The following is an 18,294-nucleotide window of genomic DNA, read 5'->3' on the forward strand; positions in this document are numbered from 1 at the left end:
CTCTGAAGGTAGGGATTAGCGGTGCGACACAACACCTAATTGAGTGACTTCTATAACTATTTTTTGGAGTTGAGTGACCATAATGTAATTCCGAGCATAGTTGAGGGATCATTGCAACAAATAATCCAAACTGAAAAGTCACATTTGCCCATCAATTATCTAAGAGAAGCTTGTCACGTCATCATTTTAAACAGAAAAAATCATAGACTTGACTGTAGAGACTAATGGTGCAACACAACACCCAATTGAGTGATCTCTGCAACTACTATTTGAGTTGAGTGACCAAAATGTAACTTCGAGTATAGTTGAGGGATCATTGCTACGAATAACCCAAAAAAAAAAAAAAAAAAAAAAACCAAGTTTCAAGCTGGCATTGCATCAGAAGATTGTTTTATAAGTGCTAGAAATGGAGGAAGAAAATTTCAGAAAAAGAAAAAGAAATGGGAGGTCAGGATATTTATTGAACGAAATATGTAACAGTAGAACTACATTCAATCATTTCCCCACCAGATATGAATATAAATCATTATTGTACCAGAAAAATTTCTAAGATGCTACTTTTTAGGTCCTATTTTTCTATACAAACAATATGCTTTAACATTAAGTTTCAAAAAACCTATTGAATTTGGGTAAAAAGGAATCAATCTCAACAGACAGGTCTGGGGTTAACTCAAAACTACACTCGCATGCTCCCATCAGAACTTTGCTAAACGCGCAGTTTAGAAGCCAATGATATGTCAAAATCCAAATACTTTGGATGCTAATTCTAATAGAGGTTCCAAAGCACTTGGGGCAAACTTTCTTGCAAAAAGAAAACAGAGTGAGGTTGGCTGGTTGTTGTAAAGACATGTGTCACTTCCAGCAATTTTCTTGAAGAACTCCTCTGTAACATCAGCTTTGCCGAATGTAGCTGGATGAGCACCACCTCTTGACCAGTCCACATAAGTAAGGGTCCTGTTTGCCAAAAGATGTGGAGTCTCGATGCTAAGCATTGTCTGAAAGTAGTGCTCATCCACATAACATGCTGGTTTGCAAAAGTCTCTGAACTTAGGGTAGTAAGTTGTGTCTCCTACAATTCTAACTGCAAGTTTCCGATTAATCTCAAACCACTGAGACCCTTTACGCCACTCAGTGAGATTGACCAAAGGGGCCATGCGCCCGTCATAGCGTCCTCTCCCATATGGCCCAATTTCATCAAATGAACCCATAAAGCTGTACCTGGATCTTGATAAGTAGTGATAGACAATGCTTAAGTTGTAGAGAGGAATACATGCCTCAGAAAGGAGGACAAACCATTCATTTGAGATGTCAAGCAACGCATTAGCTAGGAGTCTCCTCTCAGCATCACACATACTCATCTCTCCCCACTCTGCTACCTGAATCATATAATATAAATGGTCACATGTCTTAATACAAGAGAACAAGTAAGTTCCAAAAAATATGCTTAAGATGCCATAGAAAATTATTGAGGTGCCTGAATCTTGTCAAAGAATTGGCTGCCATAAAATTTACCGAGTTAGAAAATAAATGTTCTAATGTTGTCAATATAAAGTGCTAAATGTAGGAAAGAGGCATGTCAGAGAAATGTTTCTGTGTGTACATAAAGGTATCTAATGTTTGATAATCAGGTGCCCTTTTCTGTAAATAACCAACAGGGGAAAAAATTTATAACCACAACATGTTCCTTACTGATCAATGAACTTATTACTCTTACTAGAAACTCCATTGAAGTGCATAAACATTGGTAAATGTGGAAGCAAAATGTGCGCTGTACAGGGATGGTCAGAGAATGCTCCTAAACAACACCAAAACATGGCAAGAATTGACATATGATTCAGACAAGGTATTTTTATTTGCTCAAAATTGGGAAAGTTAAAAGCTTACAGAATTGAAACAACATAAGAACAGCAAATAAAGATTTCTAGATCATACATGGCCTGCAGGAGCTCATCCTTAAATACCTTTTAAATGAAAAATTCAAAAGTATTCCTTTTAAACATACAATGCAAATGAACATCAGCATACAATCTTCATAACCCAGTGTACAACCTAAAGGACAGATTTTGACTGCTGAGAGATTGGAGAAATTATTCTGGTACTATTGAATAAGAAAGGGGAAATGCCCCCATATCAATAAATTCAAAATTTTACACATTTTTTTGATCAAGTCATTTTCATTATTGGCAAGTTTACACTTCCCCTAATTATTAAACCACAGATAGGGCACCATCTCACAAGATGCACACCAAATGCATTAAACAAATTCAATGAGAGGAATGCCATTAAGAAAATCAGGGTAAGAATCATTCTAGAGAATTGTCAAAAAGCATGTAGGAGCACTAGTAATAATTATGAAATGACTTAAGATACCTGGCTCGGGATTTGTCTCTTGTGAAACACTGACGAAGGCGAGAAATTAGCGTTATAAGATGGCAGTGAATGGACGTAGATTGAGTAAAGCCCTTTGTGTCCTTTAAAAAACCGCTCCCAAAGAGGTTCCATTGGCAATGGTCCCTTAGTTAAGAACATGAAAGCAATCTTGGGAACTCTTTTAAAAGGATAGTCGTTTATTTGAGGAGCAGATGAAGCCAGCCAAAGCAACTCCGTGTCATTCATGGCGTGCAACAGATTAGATGGAGGTCTAATCCGGCTTTCTAAACTATTTGGCTCTTCAAAGCAAGGCCTAATAGTGGATGGTGCTGTTGGAGCCACATGTTGAACTCCAAAAAACCGAATTGTGTGCATACTCAAAATCGAAACCCCGATACCCAGAACTACAAACATCACAAGAAATTGAACTAGTCTCAAAGGCAAGGCCCTAGCATGGCTGGATTTAAATGCAGTAGCAGGGTCCTTGCCTTCCTCCAATGCCACCACCCTTGACTGCATCTTGATTCAAATCTCAATCAAACCCAACTGTCCGCAAAGAAAAAAAAAATTCAAATTCAAGTTCTGCGTTATGTAATTTTCAAAACATCTGATTTATTTTTTTGGTCTGAAAACATCTGATTCAGCAACACCCTTTTTTTGAATTTGACTTGCCCCAGATTCTGAAATAGCACTTTACAATAAGAATAATGAAGAAAGATTGGTTTTTGCGGTATGGGTTTTCAAATATATGCAACAACGGAAGCCCATAATGCATCACAGATTCAACCAGATCAAGATCACATCATTAAGTCAAGAACATTAGTCCTTTCGCCAAACATGAGATTCGTTAAACATAAGGCTCTAGGCAAGAACAGGAAAGTTTCGGATCAGAATTCAAATCACAAGCTAATATTCCCATATTCTTGGCAAATATGAACAAACATGCAACTTGGTGACAGAGAGAGACAAAAAAGGAAAAAACGAAACGGGGAAGAATCTATTATTACCATGTGCGTTGCACAAACAGGGCTATTTGTGGCTGAGTGAATGCCAGATACGTTTGAGGAACCAAAGCAGATCGGTTTACACTTTTGTCACTTCAATTGTGTTGAGTTGCGCCGGCTTCCATTGAATGAGCGAGGGAATGAATTTGTGCTTTGTTTGTGATGAGAGAGAGAGAGAGAGAGAGAGAGAGAGAGAGAGAGGTTTAAGGGGCTCTGTTTCCTCTCTGTTTTTATATGTCCCGTGGGCTGTTTGAAACTTTAAAAAAAGTAGGAAGAGAAAAGTAAAACTGAAGCATTCAAGAGAGAGAGAGGGAGAGAGGGAGAGAGAGTGACAAACAGAGGGTGTGTGGGGGTGGTGGAAAAACCGAGGAGGGTGTCTTGGGGGATTTTGTTTTGTTTTGGTCGTTTTGGAGTTTGGGGAAAGCAAAGCGAAGGCAAATACGCGATCGTGCCTAAGTGGCTTATGCCTTTTGTTTTAATGTTCTCTTCCTGTGTTTGTGTGTGTTTTGTGGCTTCTTCTATGTGCACGTGTTAGGGCTCTGGCGGGTTTGCTGTGTCAATCAATTGGTTCCACTTTCTCAGTTTCCCTTAATTCTTTCCATAATTCCTTTGATTTTTTTTTTCTTTCCTTTTTGTTCAAACAAAACAAAAATCTTTGAATTTTTATATTAAAACTTGCCCAAACCCATCCATAACAAATTTAAGAACCCTTATAGGAATGTTATCAGTAATTTTAATTAGAACCTTTGTTACCAATTATACGAGTCTTTACCCCCAACTAAATACATCTCCAACTTACTGCATTGCTTTTTAAAAATAAAAACAAAATATTTCGATACGTCCGGTGTATAACCTAGTGTACCTGAAATATGCAAAAATTACTCTAAATAAAGAGAATCACATTATGTGTGGGAATATTTTTATTCGATTCAACTTTTGCTAAAAGGTGGTGGTTTTTGGTTTCTCTGTCTCTTTTTTCATCCTTTACGAAACGACTGATAAGCGAAACGGCTGTGTGAACAACGACATATCAATTGGCAGGCCACAAAGCTTTTTTCTTTTCTTCTTGTCTTTCCTTTGATATTAAACGTTTACATTATTATGAAGTAAACGTTACCGGACAACATGTTGAGAAACTCAACATTTGACAATTGGACCCTCATTGGCTCTGTATGAGAATATTATAAAGCCACTTCATCGAAGTCAACCTTAAGGAAGTACTGGAATATGGCTCAGAAATATACATATTCATATGCAGGAAGGGTTGGATTCCTACGAGCTTTGCCTCCTAAAAATGTTTAAAACAACAGAAACAATTTTTTTTTTTCAATAAAAAGGTTTAAAAACGAAGAGGCTATGATGATGTCTCCATAACCACCCTCCAACTCCTACCCACCTCACTACTAGTTACTTACAATAGAATCAAAAGCCTCTTTGGCAGCATGAAGGGACTTGCCCTTTTCCACTCCTAAAACATTCCAACCTCCATGTCTTATTCAAAGGACAATCAAGAAAACCACAACACCTCAAACTATCACTACTTTTCACATCACATCCACAGCCAGCAAATCGCTTCTTTACACCCTCTCTTTGCTATGAATCTGATGGAGTTCCATCAAAATCACAATCTGCTAGCATCATCCACCTCCCTTTAGAAAAGATGGGTCCCAAGATACGCATATACAATTCATGGTAAACCAATGCACAAGAGCTGGTATCAACAACTAGATCAACCCTCAAAGAACATGAATGAAACTGTCCTGCAGTCAAGACAGCCCTAAATGTTCGTCACCTACTGCAACATTAATCCACTTGACTCAAACGCCCCAGTCAATAATAAGGCCTCCAATTATCATGTTCCAAGAAGCTAAGTTTATCGTATTTCATCCAGCTTCTTTTGTGGATCAATCATCACGACAGATTTCACAAGTATCACTCTGTTCCTCATATATACTCCCTGTTCAACCTTCAAAATCCATGTTCTTTGTACCTCAAACCAACTCGTCTATTTAACTACAACCTCTAGAACTGGGTTTTACATTCAGGCTCTCTTTCAAAGGCCAACTTTGGAAGGGCCGTACTGTGGTCTAACTCTAGCTCTTGTTCCACCAAGGAACACCAAATTTGAGGAAACGTGTTTCACTATATTCTTCTACTAAATGAAGAGGAGAACCCAGAATACAAAGATCTCTGTTTTAAAAACTTAGGACCTGGAAAGAAAAAGAGAACCAGAAGCTAGTCTAAACCTAAAAGATTGGAGCAGAAAAGATAGGTCGCCTTGAGAAGGAAAAACAGGATATCACTCAAGGTCAGAGTCTACGAGAAGGGAGTGAAACAGTGATGCTGTTGTTAAGATAGGAGCAATGTTGTCAGTTGTGGAAAAGGGAACTGTCACAAATGGCTTGTGAGAGGCGAACAACCAAAAGCTAAATATATCATCTATTAAACTAAGGTGTCCGAGAAACACAAACTACTCCTTAACTTTTCAACCTTCTCGTATTTGAGAACATCAGTAATTTCTTTTTAGGCACATACAAGGGTGGCATGGCACCAGATATACCAAAAATCAATTCTAAAATTGGAACAGTGAGGAGTGAGCAGATCAAAACTTAGGAAGAACAATAGCACACAATAATGTGGTCAACAGTAGCACATATTAATAAGCATTTTCCAATCCAAACAATTAAACAGAGCCAGTAGAAAATCTAAACCATAGTTTGACTACAAAATCCGTACTTCAAAATGAAACTAATGCCTCATAAGAAAAGCAGCAAAAGTCCTCATAGAGCAACCTTACTTCTCGGAAGAGTTAGGCCCCCTCTTCTTTCCGAATCCAACAACTGCAAATTGAACCCAAAGTATAATCAGTACCTCCAAATCATCAACCTTTGTTCCCCAAATACATGCTTAAATAAAATATTTTCATCCACAGCTACACCAAAACAACCAGTACCACACCCAACAACACTAGAATTAAAGACCAACATCACATTTCAATACCCGTAGACAAAACCTCCAGGCTTCAATTGAACAAAGCTATCAAATCCAAAGAAACTCTAATTCAAAAAAATCATAAAATAATCAATGTAAGAAAATGAGAGTGATGAGCTTACCGGCCGTGACGAATCTCCTGTTGTACTGCATACGCTTGTGGGCGCGGCCTCTGGGCTTCTTCTTCTTGTCTTGCTTGGCAACCTTTGGGGTCTGGCCCCTAACCTTCCCGGCACGTGCGAGCGATCCGTGAACCTTTCCTGCACAGCACACACTCGCCGTCACAAACCAATCAAATATCGCCAAAATCCATACAAGAAAGGAAAATAAAACTCTATCAAATTATACCCATGGCTGATCGTAGAAGCTGCTCTTGCCGTCAGAGAGAATGAGAGAGATGGAAGCTGTGTGTGTGCGTTAGCGCGCTTCTCTCTGAAATTAGGGTTTTGGTGCAGCTGGAGTTGTGGACTATTTAAAGGTCATTTCATTCCTTCAAACGGCGTCGTTAAACTAAAACCTCATCTGTTTGTTCTTTTAACGTCGTCGTTTTTTTGTGTTCGTTTACATTTCCCAAAATACCCTCTATCCTGAATTTTTTACATTCAATCGTCGTCTTCTTTCTTCTTCTTTTACCTTGGACGCAGACGAGCACTATCTCCGAAAAATGGCGACCATGCCGGGCCACGGCCTGAGGCACGTGACCACCATGCGCCCGTGGCTCAGAACTTTCCGTAGCTCAACCTCGTTGGCTTCTCTACCGTCCCATTTCACCGAAGATTCAGAGCAGGCCCAACCCAAAACCGACAAGCCCAGCTCATATTTCCCAAAGCGAGGCCAGACTCTGGAACTGGTTTGCGAGTCTTTGGCTTTCAAAGGGAAAGGTATGTGCAAGGTTGCTGACACTGGGTTCGTTGTCATGTGTGACCGTGCACTGCCTGGTGAGCGCTTCATTGGGCGTGTTACTCGCAGGAAAGGGAACTATGCTGAGGTACGAGTAGTGGGTTCTGTTTGGTTTCTGAGAAGGTTTTGGAATGGAGTAGGAAAATGGAATCTTGGGTTTTGCTTGTATAATGTTTTTGGTGTGAGAATGGGGAAGTGTCAGCTTAGTGGAGCATATAGATTGTGGGAATGTGTTTCTAGTGCCAGTTGTGTTGCTCTCACTTCTCATTTGATTTTGAAATGGATATGCGATGTTGTTTTTATCTATTTGCTGATTTTTTTGCGAAGTTAGGAGTAATACGAGATGGTAAGTATATTGAGTCACAGTTAGTTTTGAAGTGAATTGAACTATGATGGTTGTGAATCCTTGCTTAAACATTCCTTCTAAATTGGTGAGTGGAGCTTTAACACAAATTTGGTAGGATAGGAGGCATGGATTACTGAATTATTCTAGCTTAGTGATCTATCTAAATGGTTCCTTGGCACGAATTGTGAAACCCATTGAAAAACTAGATCATGAATGACACTAAAAAAGGAAAAGCAGATCACTTGATATATTGCACTAATTTTGGTCTGCTGGAGATTCGTTATTTGAACTAAATCAAATCAGAATGGAATATTAGGTTAATTGCTTTCCAATGTGTCTGTTCATAATATGTATGGAGGTTTTTTGTGAGTGACGTTAGCCTTGGAAAAGAAAACAGAAATAGCATTAACAGAAGCAATGTTTCTTTGCTATAAGTTGCTGTTATATATAACTTGAGATGATGTGCAACTTGTATTTGGTTTCGACTTTTGTTTGATTTCCCATTCCCACACAATTCATAGGCTAGGGAATACAATAGAAACTATATCATGTTCTTTTTAATAACTTTTCAGATTAAAACATTTCTTGGGTGAAAGTGCAGGTGATAAAGGTAAAGACAATTTCTCCTCATTGGGACTTCGTGGATGCTCCTTGTGAATATGCTTCTTACTGTGGAGGATGTAAAACCCAAAATTTGTCCTATGAGGCACAAGTCAAAGCTAAGGAGCACCAAGTTCATGAGTTGATCATACATTTTGGAAAGTTTTCTCAGACAGAACTGGAATTGCAAAGCATCATGAAGCCCATTGTTCCCTGTGAAATCCAGTTTCATTACAGGAATAAGGCTAGTGCATAACATAAACCATGTTAAATTTTTTGCTCATTCAGCTACATGCAATGGCCACAATGTTTTTCCTCTTACTTTTATATCAGCTTCAGAAAACATTACTCATATTAGCTAGCACAGCCTGCTTATTTCTATTTATCAAAGTTAACTTTAATAATCAAAGCACCAGAGTGCTGTATTCTGCTGTAGCATGTACATCTCTGCATATTCTTAACTTTACCTTGCAATCCACTCTAAAACAAATTTTTAAGAATTTTGAAGTCTTTTGTGCTATGCAATTACTTTTCTCTTTAGCAAAGTATATCAATATTTATTGTTACTTAAAAATATCTTTTGATATTTCCCCCCTTTTTTTGCAGATGGAGTTCTCATTTGGTTCTAAAAAATGGTTACCTAGAGAATCATTAATGGACAGGCAAGATGGAAGTGACAACTATGCCCTGGGACTGCATGCTCCTGGTTTCTTCGATAGGGTTCTAAATGTTGACAAGTGCTTATTGCAAAGTGAGCCGGCCAATATGGTATATTTCCTGTGCAGTTTTACTTTCTGAGGCCTTTGTGTTATTAAATGTAGAAAATATTTGGATTTTTTTTCCCTCCCTTGAGATTCTTTGTCTTGCGTATACCATTAAACTCAAGGGTCCCTTTTTCAACATTTCTTTTGCTTTTGATGTCACTCTACTAGTGAATGATGTCGAACGTTTATGAAAGATCACTGTTCGTAGTAGGTAATGTATGAGACCTAAATTTTTCACTGGAGTCTATTAACATTTCATGCTCATGAAGGAGTTTATGGAAAGAGTTGCCTTCCAGTTACTCCTGAGAAGAGGAAAAAAAATCTGCTAGGGGGACCAAAAAATGACAATCAATGCCTCTCTCAACAGTAGGAATTTATGTAATTAATACCTGTAAAAAGATAATATAGTTTCTTAAGGTTTATTCTTGTGTATCCCACTAGCATAATCTCCACATAATAATTTGTATGTGGGCACAAGCACAATGCAGTTTCCAATCAAGGATTCATTGTCTTCTGTAGCTGTATACTAGAAATCTCACATTGTCAAGTGGGCAGGTTGTAACATGTAAAATTTTCAAAGATGTCACAACTTTTCCTCTTTGTCTACTTTAAGCTTCATTTATTGGCTGTATATTTTATTAGTGTCAGTAAATTGTACCATCCTGCTTCAGTGACTTGCATTGCTGATGTATAGGTTCTTGCCGCCGTTCAAGACTGTTGGAGAGATCCACAGTTAGGTCTATCTCCTTATGATGTTTATTCTCATGTTGGATTTCTTAAGCATCTAATGCTAAGAACTGGAAGGTACTGCAAGTTGTATGATGTCCCATAATCTGTTTTCCTTATAAATGCATATGTCATACACCTGTGTAAGCAGGCTGTAGGTCTTGTACTAACATAAGAAGCTACTAATATGCATGAGTATACTTGCAACTTATGGAATCCTCTGTTTGTGTGCACTCTTGCGCGTGTGTAAGCAAATTGTAGTTCTCATACTCACGAAGGAAGCCACTCATTTGTACACATGTACTTGCAATTTATGAATCCTCTTCCATGATTCAAATATAACTTTTCATGGGTAGTGGTAGGAAGAAAGAAAGGGAAAAAATAAAAGAGAAAATGAAAAGAATTGGAAAATGAGTGTGGGGCATGAACAGAGATTTCTACCCTTCAAATGGCGCTTTATAGGAGAGTCTGGGCAAATACCAAGTTTTTGAATATAATCAGACGATGCTGAATTGGAAATGTTTACTCTACAACTCAAGCCATAATCATGTAGATGAAGAAACAGAGGAAGAATTGAAATACTTTATTTCCCTTTGAGTACATTTGTTGGAGGCTGTATTGTATGTGTATTTTTAACATGGAGACATTCTTTAAAAAATGTAACTATACCCATCAGATTTTATGATAGCTTGAAGATACGTAACATTTCTGTAGTTTACTAGTAGTTTTGTGCACATACCTGTCACTTCCTGCAGGACCTCTGTAGGGTAATTTTTATATCATATAGTGATTTAAATTTTAGTTATATATTATTGTCTGTGAGCTCATGAAGATCAAATTTTCATATTAAGTAGTGGCTGTGATTTGTGTTCCAGGAATGTGAAGACTGGTATTCCTGAACTTATGGTTAATTTTGTGACCTCATCTTACAAGCCAGAACTGCTTCAGCCTCTTCTTGGAAAGATATCAGCTATCCCTGAAGTGGTTTGTATGGCCAATGTTTAAATTAATTGGTAGTGGATATAACATAGGAACAATTAATTGAACGAGGTTATAATCTATTTCAGCTTTCCAGTCAAATTGAAAAAATTGAGATCAGTTCTCAGAATGATGCCTTGCGTGGTACTAAGTTTCTTGGCTTGCTTCCTGTGTATTATGGGTTCAGTTGACTGAACCCATTTTGTCCACAGACTGGAAACTTGTGAATGTCCGTTGCATGGTGAAAACAGTTGTTGTTTTATATGAATGATAAAACCAGTAAAACGGCCTTTGTTATTGAACATATTTAAATTGATAATCTGGTTCTGTTTGTTTGTTTGTTTGTTTTTTTTGCTTTTTCTATGAGTGCTGCAGTAGCTTGCTACTTAGTTTGGTGCATGTCAAAAGAAAGTCAGTGAACTGATTATACATGTGATAGAATATTTTCATTGTCACAAGAACTCATTAGCTTGCATCTAAGGTTGGCAATCTGCATTAGAGGAATTGTTGTAACTTTCTACTAATTCCTAGTTTTTTGTTGCTTTTAATCCTTCAGTGACCATGACTCACAATGCTGATTGTTTATACACTTTTTTGTGTCATTGTGTTTGCTAATGCTCTCTTGTTGGGAAGCCCCAATTTCTTTTCTTTTTTTTAAGATTGTGCAGCTACTGTACCATATAAGATACCTAGAACAATTGTAGCATTTCATTTTTGACTGTCTCCTAAAAAGCTATATTTTGATTAATAAGATATCAATTCTAGCTTTTTTTGTTCCAAAAAAAAAAAAAAAAACAAACAAAAAACAAAAACGAAAGGTATGTGAAAATGGTATGCATTTTACTCCTGAATCATGTTTGCATTTGTCGTCATATCTCTTATTGTCAGTCTATCGTTCAATTATTTTTTTCTACTCATCAATTCGTACTTAATTTTTTATCCTTTAATTTTTTTAGTCTCTTAAGTCATCTTCTTATGACTGATAGGTAAGTATCATGAACAATGTAAATACTTCTGTTGGTAACACATCTCTTGGGGAGATGGAATACACTTTGTATGGCAAATCTAGCATCACGGAGAACTTAAGAGGGCTTACCTTTCAAATATCGGCAAACTCGTTCTTCCAAACAAATACTCACCAGGTACGCAATGTGACAGAAATTTAACGCCTCATCAGCTGATGCTTGCTTTCATATTGAATTGCTTGATACTTTCCCTGTGAATACTATCCGTGAAATTAAATGTCAAAAATCTTTAAATGCTTTAGGCAGAGGTTTTATATAAACTCATAGAAGATTGTGCTGGTCTCAGAGGAGATGGCTCAGAGGTTGTTCTTGACCTGTTTTGTGGGACTGGCACCATTGGTCTGACACTCGCCAGAAGGTAATTGTCTACTGTTCATTTTTTATAAATGTTGTATTCAAGTATGACATTTTGCTTTGCCTGATTGGTGCAGGGCCAAACATGTTTATGGATATGAAATAATTCCTCAAGCCATTGCAGATGCTTGTCTGAATGCCAAGCTGAATGGCATCCAGAATGCCACATTTATTCAAGGGGATCTTAACAAAATTGATGAAAGTTTTGGGAACAATTTTCCTAAGCCCGACATAGTTATTTCAGGTTATGTTTTTCTTACTGCCTTAATTCATCTAGGCGCACTAATCTTTTGGACCAAATAATAAACCTTCTGTTCTTCAAATGAATTTGAAGCATAGGAAATATGTTTACGATTAATGATAAGCTTTATGATTAACGATGCAAAATGATTTTGAAAAAAACAAGAAATACGTTTATGGCTAACAATTTTTTCAGCGTAGAACGAAAGAAGGTTTTTGGTATTTCCTAGATGGATAGTTGGCTTGACATATGACCTTAATCAGAATATACAGCGTTTTGCCTCTGACCGTGTTTTGATGTGATGAATCATACAGATCCAAACCGTCCAGGAATGCACATGAAGTTGATCAGATTTCTTCTAAAGCTTAAGGCACAACGAATAGTTTATGTATCATGTAATCCTGCCACATGTGCACGCGACCTTGATTATCTCTGTCATGGTGTGGTATGCATCTGCTTTTTCACTTTGATTCTTTTTCTTTTCTTTTCGGATACTCAATTCAGTTCTATGACCTACCAAAAACTTTATGCAGACAGAGAAAGGTATTGAAGGCTGTTACAAGCTGAAGAGCATACAGCCGGTAGACATGTTCCCTCACACTCCTCATATTGAGTGTGTTTGCCTTTTGGAGCTTTCTTGACCCCGATTATGGTTACGATTTTTGCTACTCAGGTTCAGAATTCTCTTCATTTATTTCGTTTCGTAGACTATGCCTTGAAGTTCAATTGAGGTCAAATGCTCCTGTTATTTCAGTCTTTTGAAACCACCTGTTCAAAATGTTTCTTGCTGGATTTGCAAAGCTTGCCTGGGAACTGTGGTGACAATGGGGTCTGGAAAGAGCAAGAAGCAGAAACGCATAGCAGGTCGCTTTAATTTCTTGCCGTTTTCTTTTTCAGTTGCAAAAGAGTTTAATTAGTTTCAACCACCGTTATGAATTCCATAGGCGATTCAATTAATTTGTAACCTTGTAGTGGCCTTGTATTTTGTGGGGGTTGAAGCATCCTTTCCAACTGAAGACATAAAAATGAGAACATGTAACACTGTCGGGTCAACCGCAATGTTATACCTGAGTTCATGATTCTTCACTGTTGGGATTGCTCCACGCTGACTTTTTTATGGTATATATTTCTTAATAAAGTATTTAATTAAAGGAATTTAAAAAAAAATCAATTATACACAAGTTTAACGAAAAAACAATTTTATTCAAGCACCATTCTTGTTTTTTCACAAACTAAAATAAGGTCCCAAGTCCGTCGGGGATTTTTTTTTTTGAGGACATTTCTTATTGAAAGGGACGATAGCATATTAAACTTACACACACAACACGGATGCTAGGACTCGAACTCAAGACCTTGCTTGAGGAAGTAAATATTCCAAATTACTACACTAATGGGTCCTTTGCAGTCTATCATGGATTTTAAAAAGGAAAGTGAGGGCATAATTCGACCAAAAATTAAAATTAAAATATCGTGTGGATTTAATCAGACCAAAAAAATAAATAAAGTAATCAGAATAAAGTGAGGATACTGGCCTGACACCATCCTCCCAAGTCTAAGGGGCAGTGCTGAAACAATTTGTTGGGGAGGGGAGATTTACGATTCACAAGCTGAGGGTCATCACACATCTACTCAAATGGGGAGTGGTCATTTTCCTGAGGAAGGCTTTGGGAACGCCAGCTATGTTCGCAATCTCCTATACATGGACGATTCTTCTCCTCTCACACTACAAAAAAAAAATTGGCAACAATCACCATTATTTGATGACATTTGATGATTGTTGCTCTTTTTTCTTTTTTTCTTTTTTTTGGTGTAGTGTCACTTTCAAAGATGCTGCTGGACTTCAAACATTTGTGTCAAAGCCTTCATGCTACAATTTAAATGTAAAAGACAAAACCCCAAACATGGGAACCCATTTCTATTATGGAGGTCCTGAGTTTTCAGCAACATGTCCCTAGTTTTGAAAGAAAAGAAAAACAAAGGACTATTAGTAACACAACAACGAAGTGACGCAGCACAAGTGAATGGGTTACAAGCGTAACCCAGGAAAGAATATAAAACTGGAATCCACCAGAAAATTAGAGAGGGAATTCCCCACTGTTTGTTTTATTGGACTACCCTAGAGAATTATTAAAAGATAAACAGTAAATAAACAAAAAGTCAAAATTTAACTACAACTTTTAAATGCTCTTTTGGAAGACCAAACAACCTCAGATACTCAAAATTCACCTTATATATTGGACTCATGACGTCAGTCCCTTTTTGGAAAGGTATGATGCACCTAGTTCAGAGCTCAGACGCCAAATCTATAAATTCTTGTTGTGTCATTTTTCCATTCTTCGCTCCAATTCTTCTTCAATCCATTCAGCCATTTGTTCCACATAACGAAGAGCGAAGCGAATTAGGAACATAATAATTTAGTTTCATTGATGTATTAATAAGGGACGTTCTAGCTTATCTGTGTATACTTTTTTTTAGTAAATTTGGTTTTTCCCCTTGAAACTCATTTTTCCTTACTTGCAGCCCATCAATTTATTTTTCTATAAATAAAACCTTGAGTATTATAAGTAAAATCGGATGACTAAAATTCAATTAAGCAACTTAACTAATCAGGCTTAACATTTAATTTATTGTATTTTTAGATTACAAAAGTACCCCTCGTTGCGGTTTACCTTTACTCAATTAATTATGTGAATTTCTTATTACATTGTTGACTTTACTTTTCAATTAATTTGATGCAATTTAATGTTTATTTTTGCCAAATTGGTGGCATTTAATGTTTTGTTTCTTTTACAATTCATTTGTCTTCTCTTGGCATGGGATTTTTCCTTTTTTTAGCAAAATATCCAATTCATTCCATCAATTCTTACAATTCTCATTTATAGATTAATGTACTCATTCTTTTAAATTCAAAATTATTATATGTCTATATTTAATTGTATTTGCAAATATAAGTAAATCATTGTACTTGAAAATAATATAGGTAAATTGATATACGTATGATGTGTACATTAATATATATTTTAAAAAAAAAAAGAAAAAAAAGAAGGAAGGTAAGTCTTATCGAAAGAACAAAAAGAATTATAGGTAAATTAATATACATATGAATACACTTACATTAATGTGTGTATAGATGTTAAAGACTAGTAGGTAAAACATGATTAGGGTTTAGGCTATTTTGTACCACATTTATTGACCACCTTGATGACCACTCTCTAATAGAGGTCGGCCCCCACCTATATTAGAAAGTTGCAACAATTAAACTTTTAAAAAAAGAAAGTTACTAATGTAAATATTGATTTGGTAGGTTATCTTCACCACATCCATTAAATTATAGTAAGCTAATAAAACTCGTGGTGTATATATATATATACAAGAGTATAGATTGGGTTTTAAGTTGCTCATGCTAATTAACCTTGTGCAGAATTTTTATGAAAAATTTATATGCAATGGCAATTGAGATTCATTACACCAAACTCGGAGGCTGCTTTTTTATTGCAGCATTAACAAGTTTCATGTTGAGCAACGCATTTGCTGATTGCAGAAAAGTTGAAACACTGAAAAAAACCGAAGCGTCTGTGAAGCCCAACAAAGCAGTCATCAAAACTATAAAGGTTGCTTTCCCCAATTTAAGATTTCTATTTTCTCTTTTGGGAATTCATAAGAAGTTGGAAAATAGTTTCTGATTGATGTTTGGCAGGGAGAGGGCGATGATTTGATAGATTGTGTTGATATCTATAAGCAGCCAGCTCTTAATCACCCTCTTCTCAAAAATCACACCATACAGGTTTGCTTTCGTAATTAGATTTTATTTTATTTTATTCAAACCCTAATTAGATTGTAGATTAAAGGTCACTAGTCACTTAATTATAATAACATGTTTTAAAAACATTTTATTTATATATACTACGAGTTATTATATATATTACGAGTTTATCATCCATGCAATACGTGCTGCATTGGTCGTAAGAGGAGTTTCTCCTTAGTTTAAAGGAGCCGAACTTTTTCTTTATTTTTTAACAGATAAAGTATTCAATATTAAATTGGTAGTAAATGTAATTAATAATACGGGCTGTTAATGTGGTGGAACTAATTAAGTTAGTCCTCTTCCAAATTTTAAAGTTTGTTTTATATTTGGGCATTTGAAGTCTAAGATAATTTTAATGTGCATTTTTTGTGTGTGTGGAAAAATAGCTGAAACCAAGTGGAACTGAAACCGTAAGTGGTGTTCAAGATGAGATCTTTCAATCTTGGAGTCGGAATGGAGAGTGCCCGGACGGAACAATCCCCATTGTGCGACGAACACAGGGATTTGAGCACCCTCCATCTAAAACAATGCCACAGTTTGAGCCCAACAAATTTGAGCTCATCCCTCCTCCTCATCATGAGGTACCATCAACTTTGAATCATTTTAATTACATTTAAAAATAATAATAATTTAACTATAAAAAAAAAAATTAATTCTTTGACGTGTCTACTAGACAGTCTTTGTGTTGCATCCCCATCTTTTGATGCAAAAAATTTTCTTTGACGGGTACTAAATAAAAGTACCATTTTTATATGGTTATATTGTTACTAGGCTCTCTCGTTCGTATTTTATTGGTTGTTGTTTTTTTCGAGTTATTTACACTAATAACTTCTCAGGTTTTCGACTTTTTCACAAAATTCCTTAATGTTTTGGAAATCACACGAACACCCCTCTAAGTTTTAAATTGTTTTCACAAAACTCCTTTTCATTAATTTTGTCATTTTTACACTTTTTTTTTTTTTTTAATAACTGAAATCAAGAAGTTTATTCCATTTACTTTTTACCTTATTAGTATGCCCAAGTTAGTTTGTACGGTGGTCAATACTATGGAGCGCAAGCAGGATTTAATGTATGGAACCCAGCAGCATATAATGAAGACAACAGTATAGCCCAGATATGGGTTGTGCGAGGTAACGGAAAAGCACTGAACAGTGTAGAAGCTGGGTGGATACGTGTAAGTTTTGGCCAGCCAAATATTATTATTTTACATTTCTTTTCACTAAATCTTATATTGAATTATATATTTACTGGTTGTTTCTAGATGAGCCCGCGTGACAACCGAACACTCTTGTTCACATTTTGGACTGTAAGTTTCTAGGATTGCCTCACATTATGATATTCTCTTATGATTAGATTTTTTTACCAATAATATAGACAAACGAGTGCGCGCAACAATATAATATGCGTCTTTTAATTTTAAAGACGTATAAAATGCGCCCTATAAAGTGTATATTATTGTGTACAGAAAAGAAAAGAACTGTGCTGTATTTTTATGTGCAACAACTAAATTACATGAATAAGTAAACAAGCATAACTCTAAATTACATGTTACTTGGCAGGGTGATGGTTACCAATCCACTGGTTGCTACAATCTTGAATGTCCTGGTTTCGTCCAAACAAGCAAAAAATTTGCCCTTGGCGTACCAATATCACCTATTTCTGGGTACAATGGGAAGCAGTATGACACATTCGTAAGCATATACAAGGTGAATGGCTGTTTACTTTACGTTTTAACTATCTTCTGAGAGAACACTTCGACTAGTAATTTGGGGATACCATATGTAATTCAATACATTTATGTTTCAGAACACAAATAGTGGACATTGGTGGCTTCAAGTGCAAAATGAGGCAATAGGATACTGGCCTGACACCATTCTCCCAAACCTAAGAGGCAGTGCTGAATTGGTTAGTTGGGGAGGGGAGATTTACGATTCACAAGCTGAGGGTCATCACACATCTACTCAAATGGGGAGTGGTCATTTTCCTGATGAAGGATTTGGGAAAGCCAGCTATGTTCGCCATCTCCAATACATGGACGATTCTTCGCCTCTCACTTTCAAAGATCCTGCTGGTCTTCTAACTTCTGTGACAAAGCCTTCATGCTACAATTTAATTGTTAAAGACAAAACCCCAGACATGGGAACCCATTTCTATTATGGAGGTCCTGGGTTTTCAGCATCATGTCCTTAG

General features: G+C 36.5%; 4 protein-coding genes and 1 long non-coding RNA gene across 5 annotated transcripts; 3 read left to right on the forward strand and 2 right to left on the reverse strand.

Annotated features, from left to right (window-relative positions):
• Nucleotides 432-3,753, reverse strand: LOC18782085. Its single transcript, XM_007215452.2, has 3 exons — nt 3,378-3,753; nt 2,371-2,916; nt 432-1,376 (listed from the first exon to the last, which is right to left on the reverse strand). The coding sequence occupies exons 2-3, from the start codon at nt 2,887-2,889 to the stop codon at nt 738-740; spliced, it is 1,158 nt and encodes a 385-aa protein (XP_007215514.1). The 5' UTR covers nt 2,890-2,916; nt 3,378-3,753; the 3' UTR covers nt 432-737.
• Nucleotides 3,486-6,117, forward strand: LOC109947951. Its single transcript, XR_002270745.1, has 2 exons — nt 3,486-3,575; nt 3,676-6,117. It is a non-coding gene; the product is annotated as an uncharacterized LOC109947951 (long non-coding RNA).
• LOC18782203 (40S ribosomal protein S30) lies at nt 5,984-6,826 on the reverse strand. Its single transcript, XM_007215173.2, has 3 exons — nt 6,714-6,826; nt 6,488-6,625; nt 5,984-6,214 (listed from the first exon to the last, which is right to left on the reverse strand). The coding sequence occupies exons 1-3, from the start codon at nt 6,715-6,717 to the stop codon at nt 6,168-6,170; spliced, it is 189 nt and encodes a 62-aa protein (XP_007215235.1). The 5' UTR covers nt 6,718-6,826; the 3' UTR covers nt 5,984-6,167.
• Nucleotides 6,974-13,396, forward strand: LOC18781945 (uncharacterized RNA methyltransferase CT0009). Its single transcript, XM_007215583.2, has 11 exons — nt 6,974-7,353; nt 8,213-8,455; nt 8,818-8,979; nt 9,670-9,779; nt 10,577-10,685; nt 11,666-11,821; nt 11,947-12,062; nt 12,136-12,302; nt 12,614-12,744; nt 12,833-12,972; nt 13,054-13,396. Exons 1-10 carry the CDS (start codon nt 7,030-7,032, stop codon nt 12,938-12,940), a joined length of 1,626 nt encoding a protein of 541 aa, XP_007215645.1. The 5' UTR covers nt 6,974-7,029; the 3' UTR covers nt 12,941-12,972; nt 13,054-13,396.
• On the forward strand, nt 15,746-18,294 carry LOC18782322. Its single transcript, XM_020559274.1, has 7 exons — nt 15,746-15,910; nt 15,997-16,083; nt 16,491-16,685; nt 17,117-17,278; nt 17,366-17,410; nt 17,634-17,810; nt 17,911-18,294. The coding sequence occupies exons 1-7, from the start codon at nt 15,746-15,748 to the stop codon at nt 18,292-18,294; spliced, it is 1,215 nt and encodes a 404-aa protein (XP_020414863.1).

The sequence above is a fragment of the Prunus persica genome, chromosome G3, assembly GCF_000346465.2.
Source record: "Prunus persica cultivar Lovell chromosome G3, Prunus_persica_NCBIv2, whole genome shotgun sequence".
Lineage (NCBI taxonomy): Eukaryota > Viridiplantae > Streptophyta > Magnoliopsida > Rosales > Rosaceae > Prunus > Prunus persica.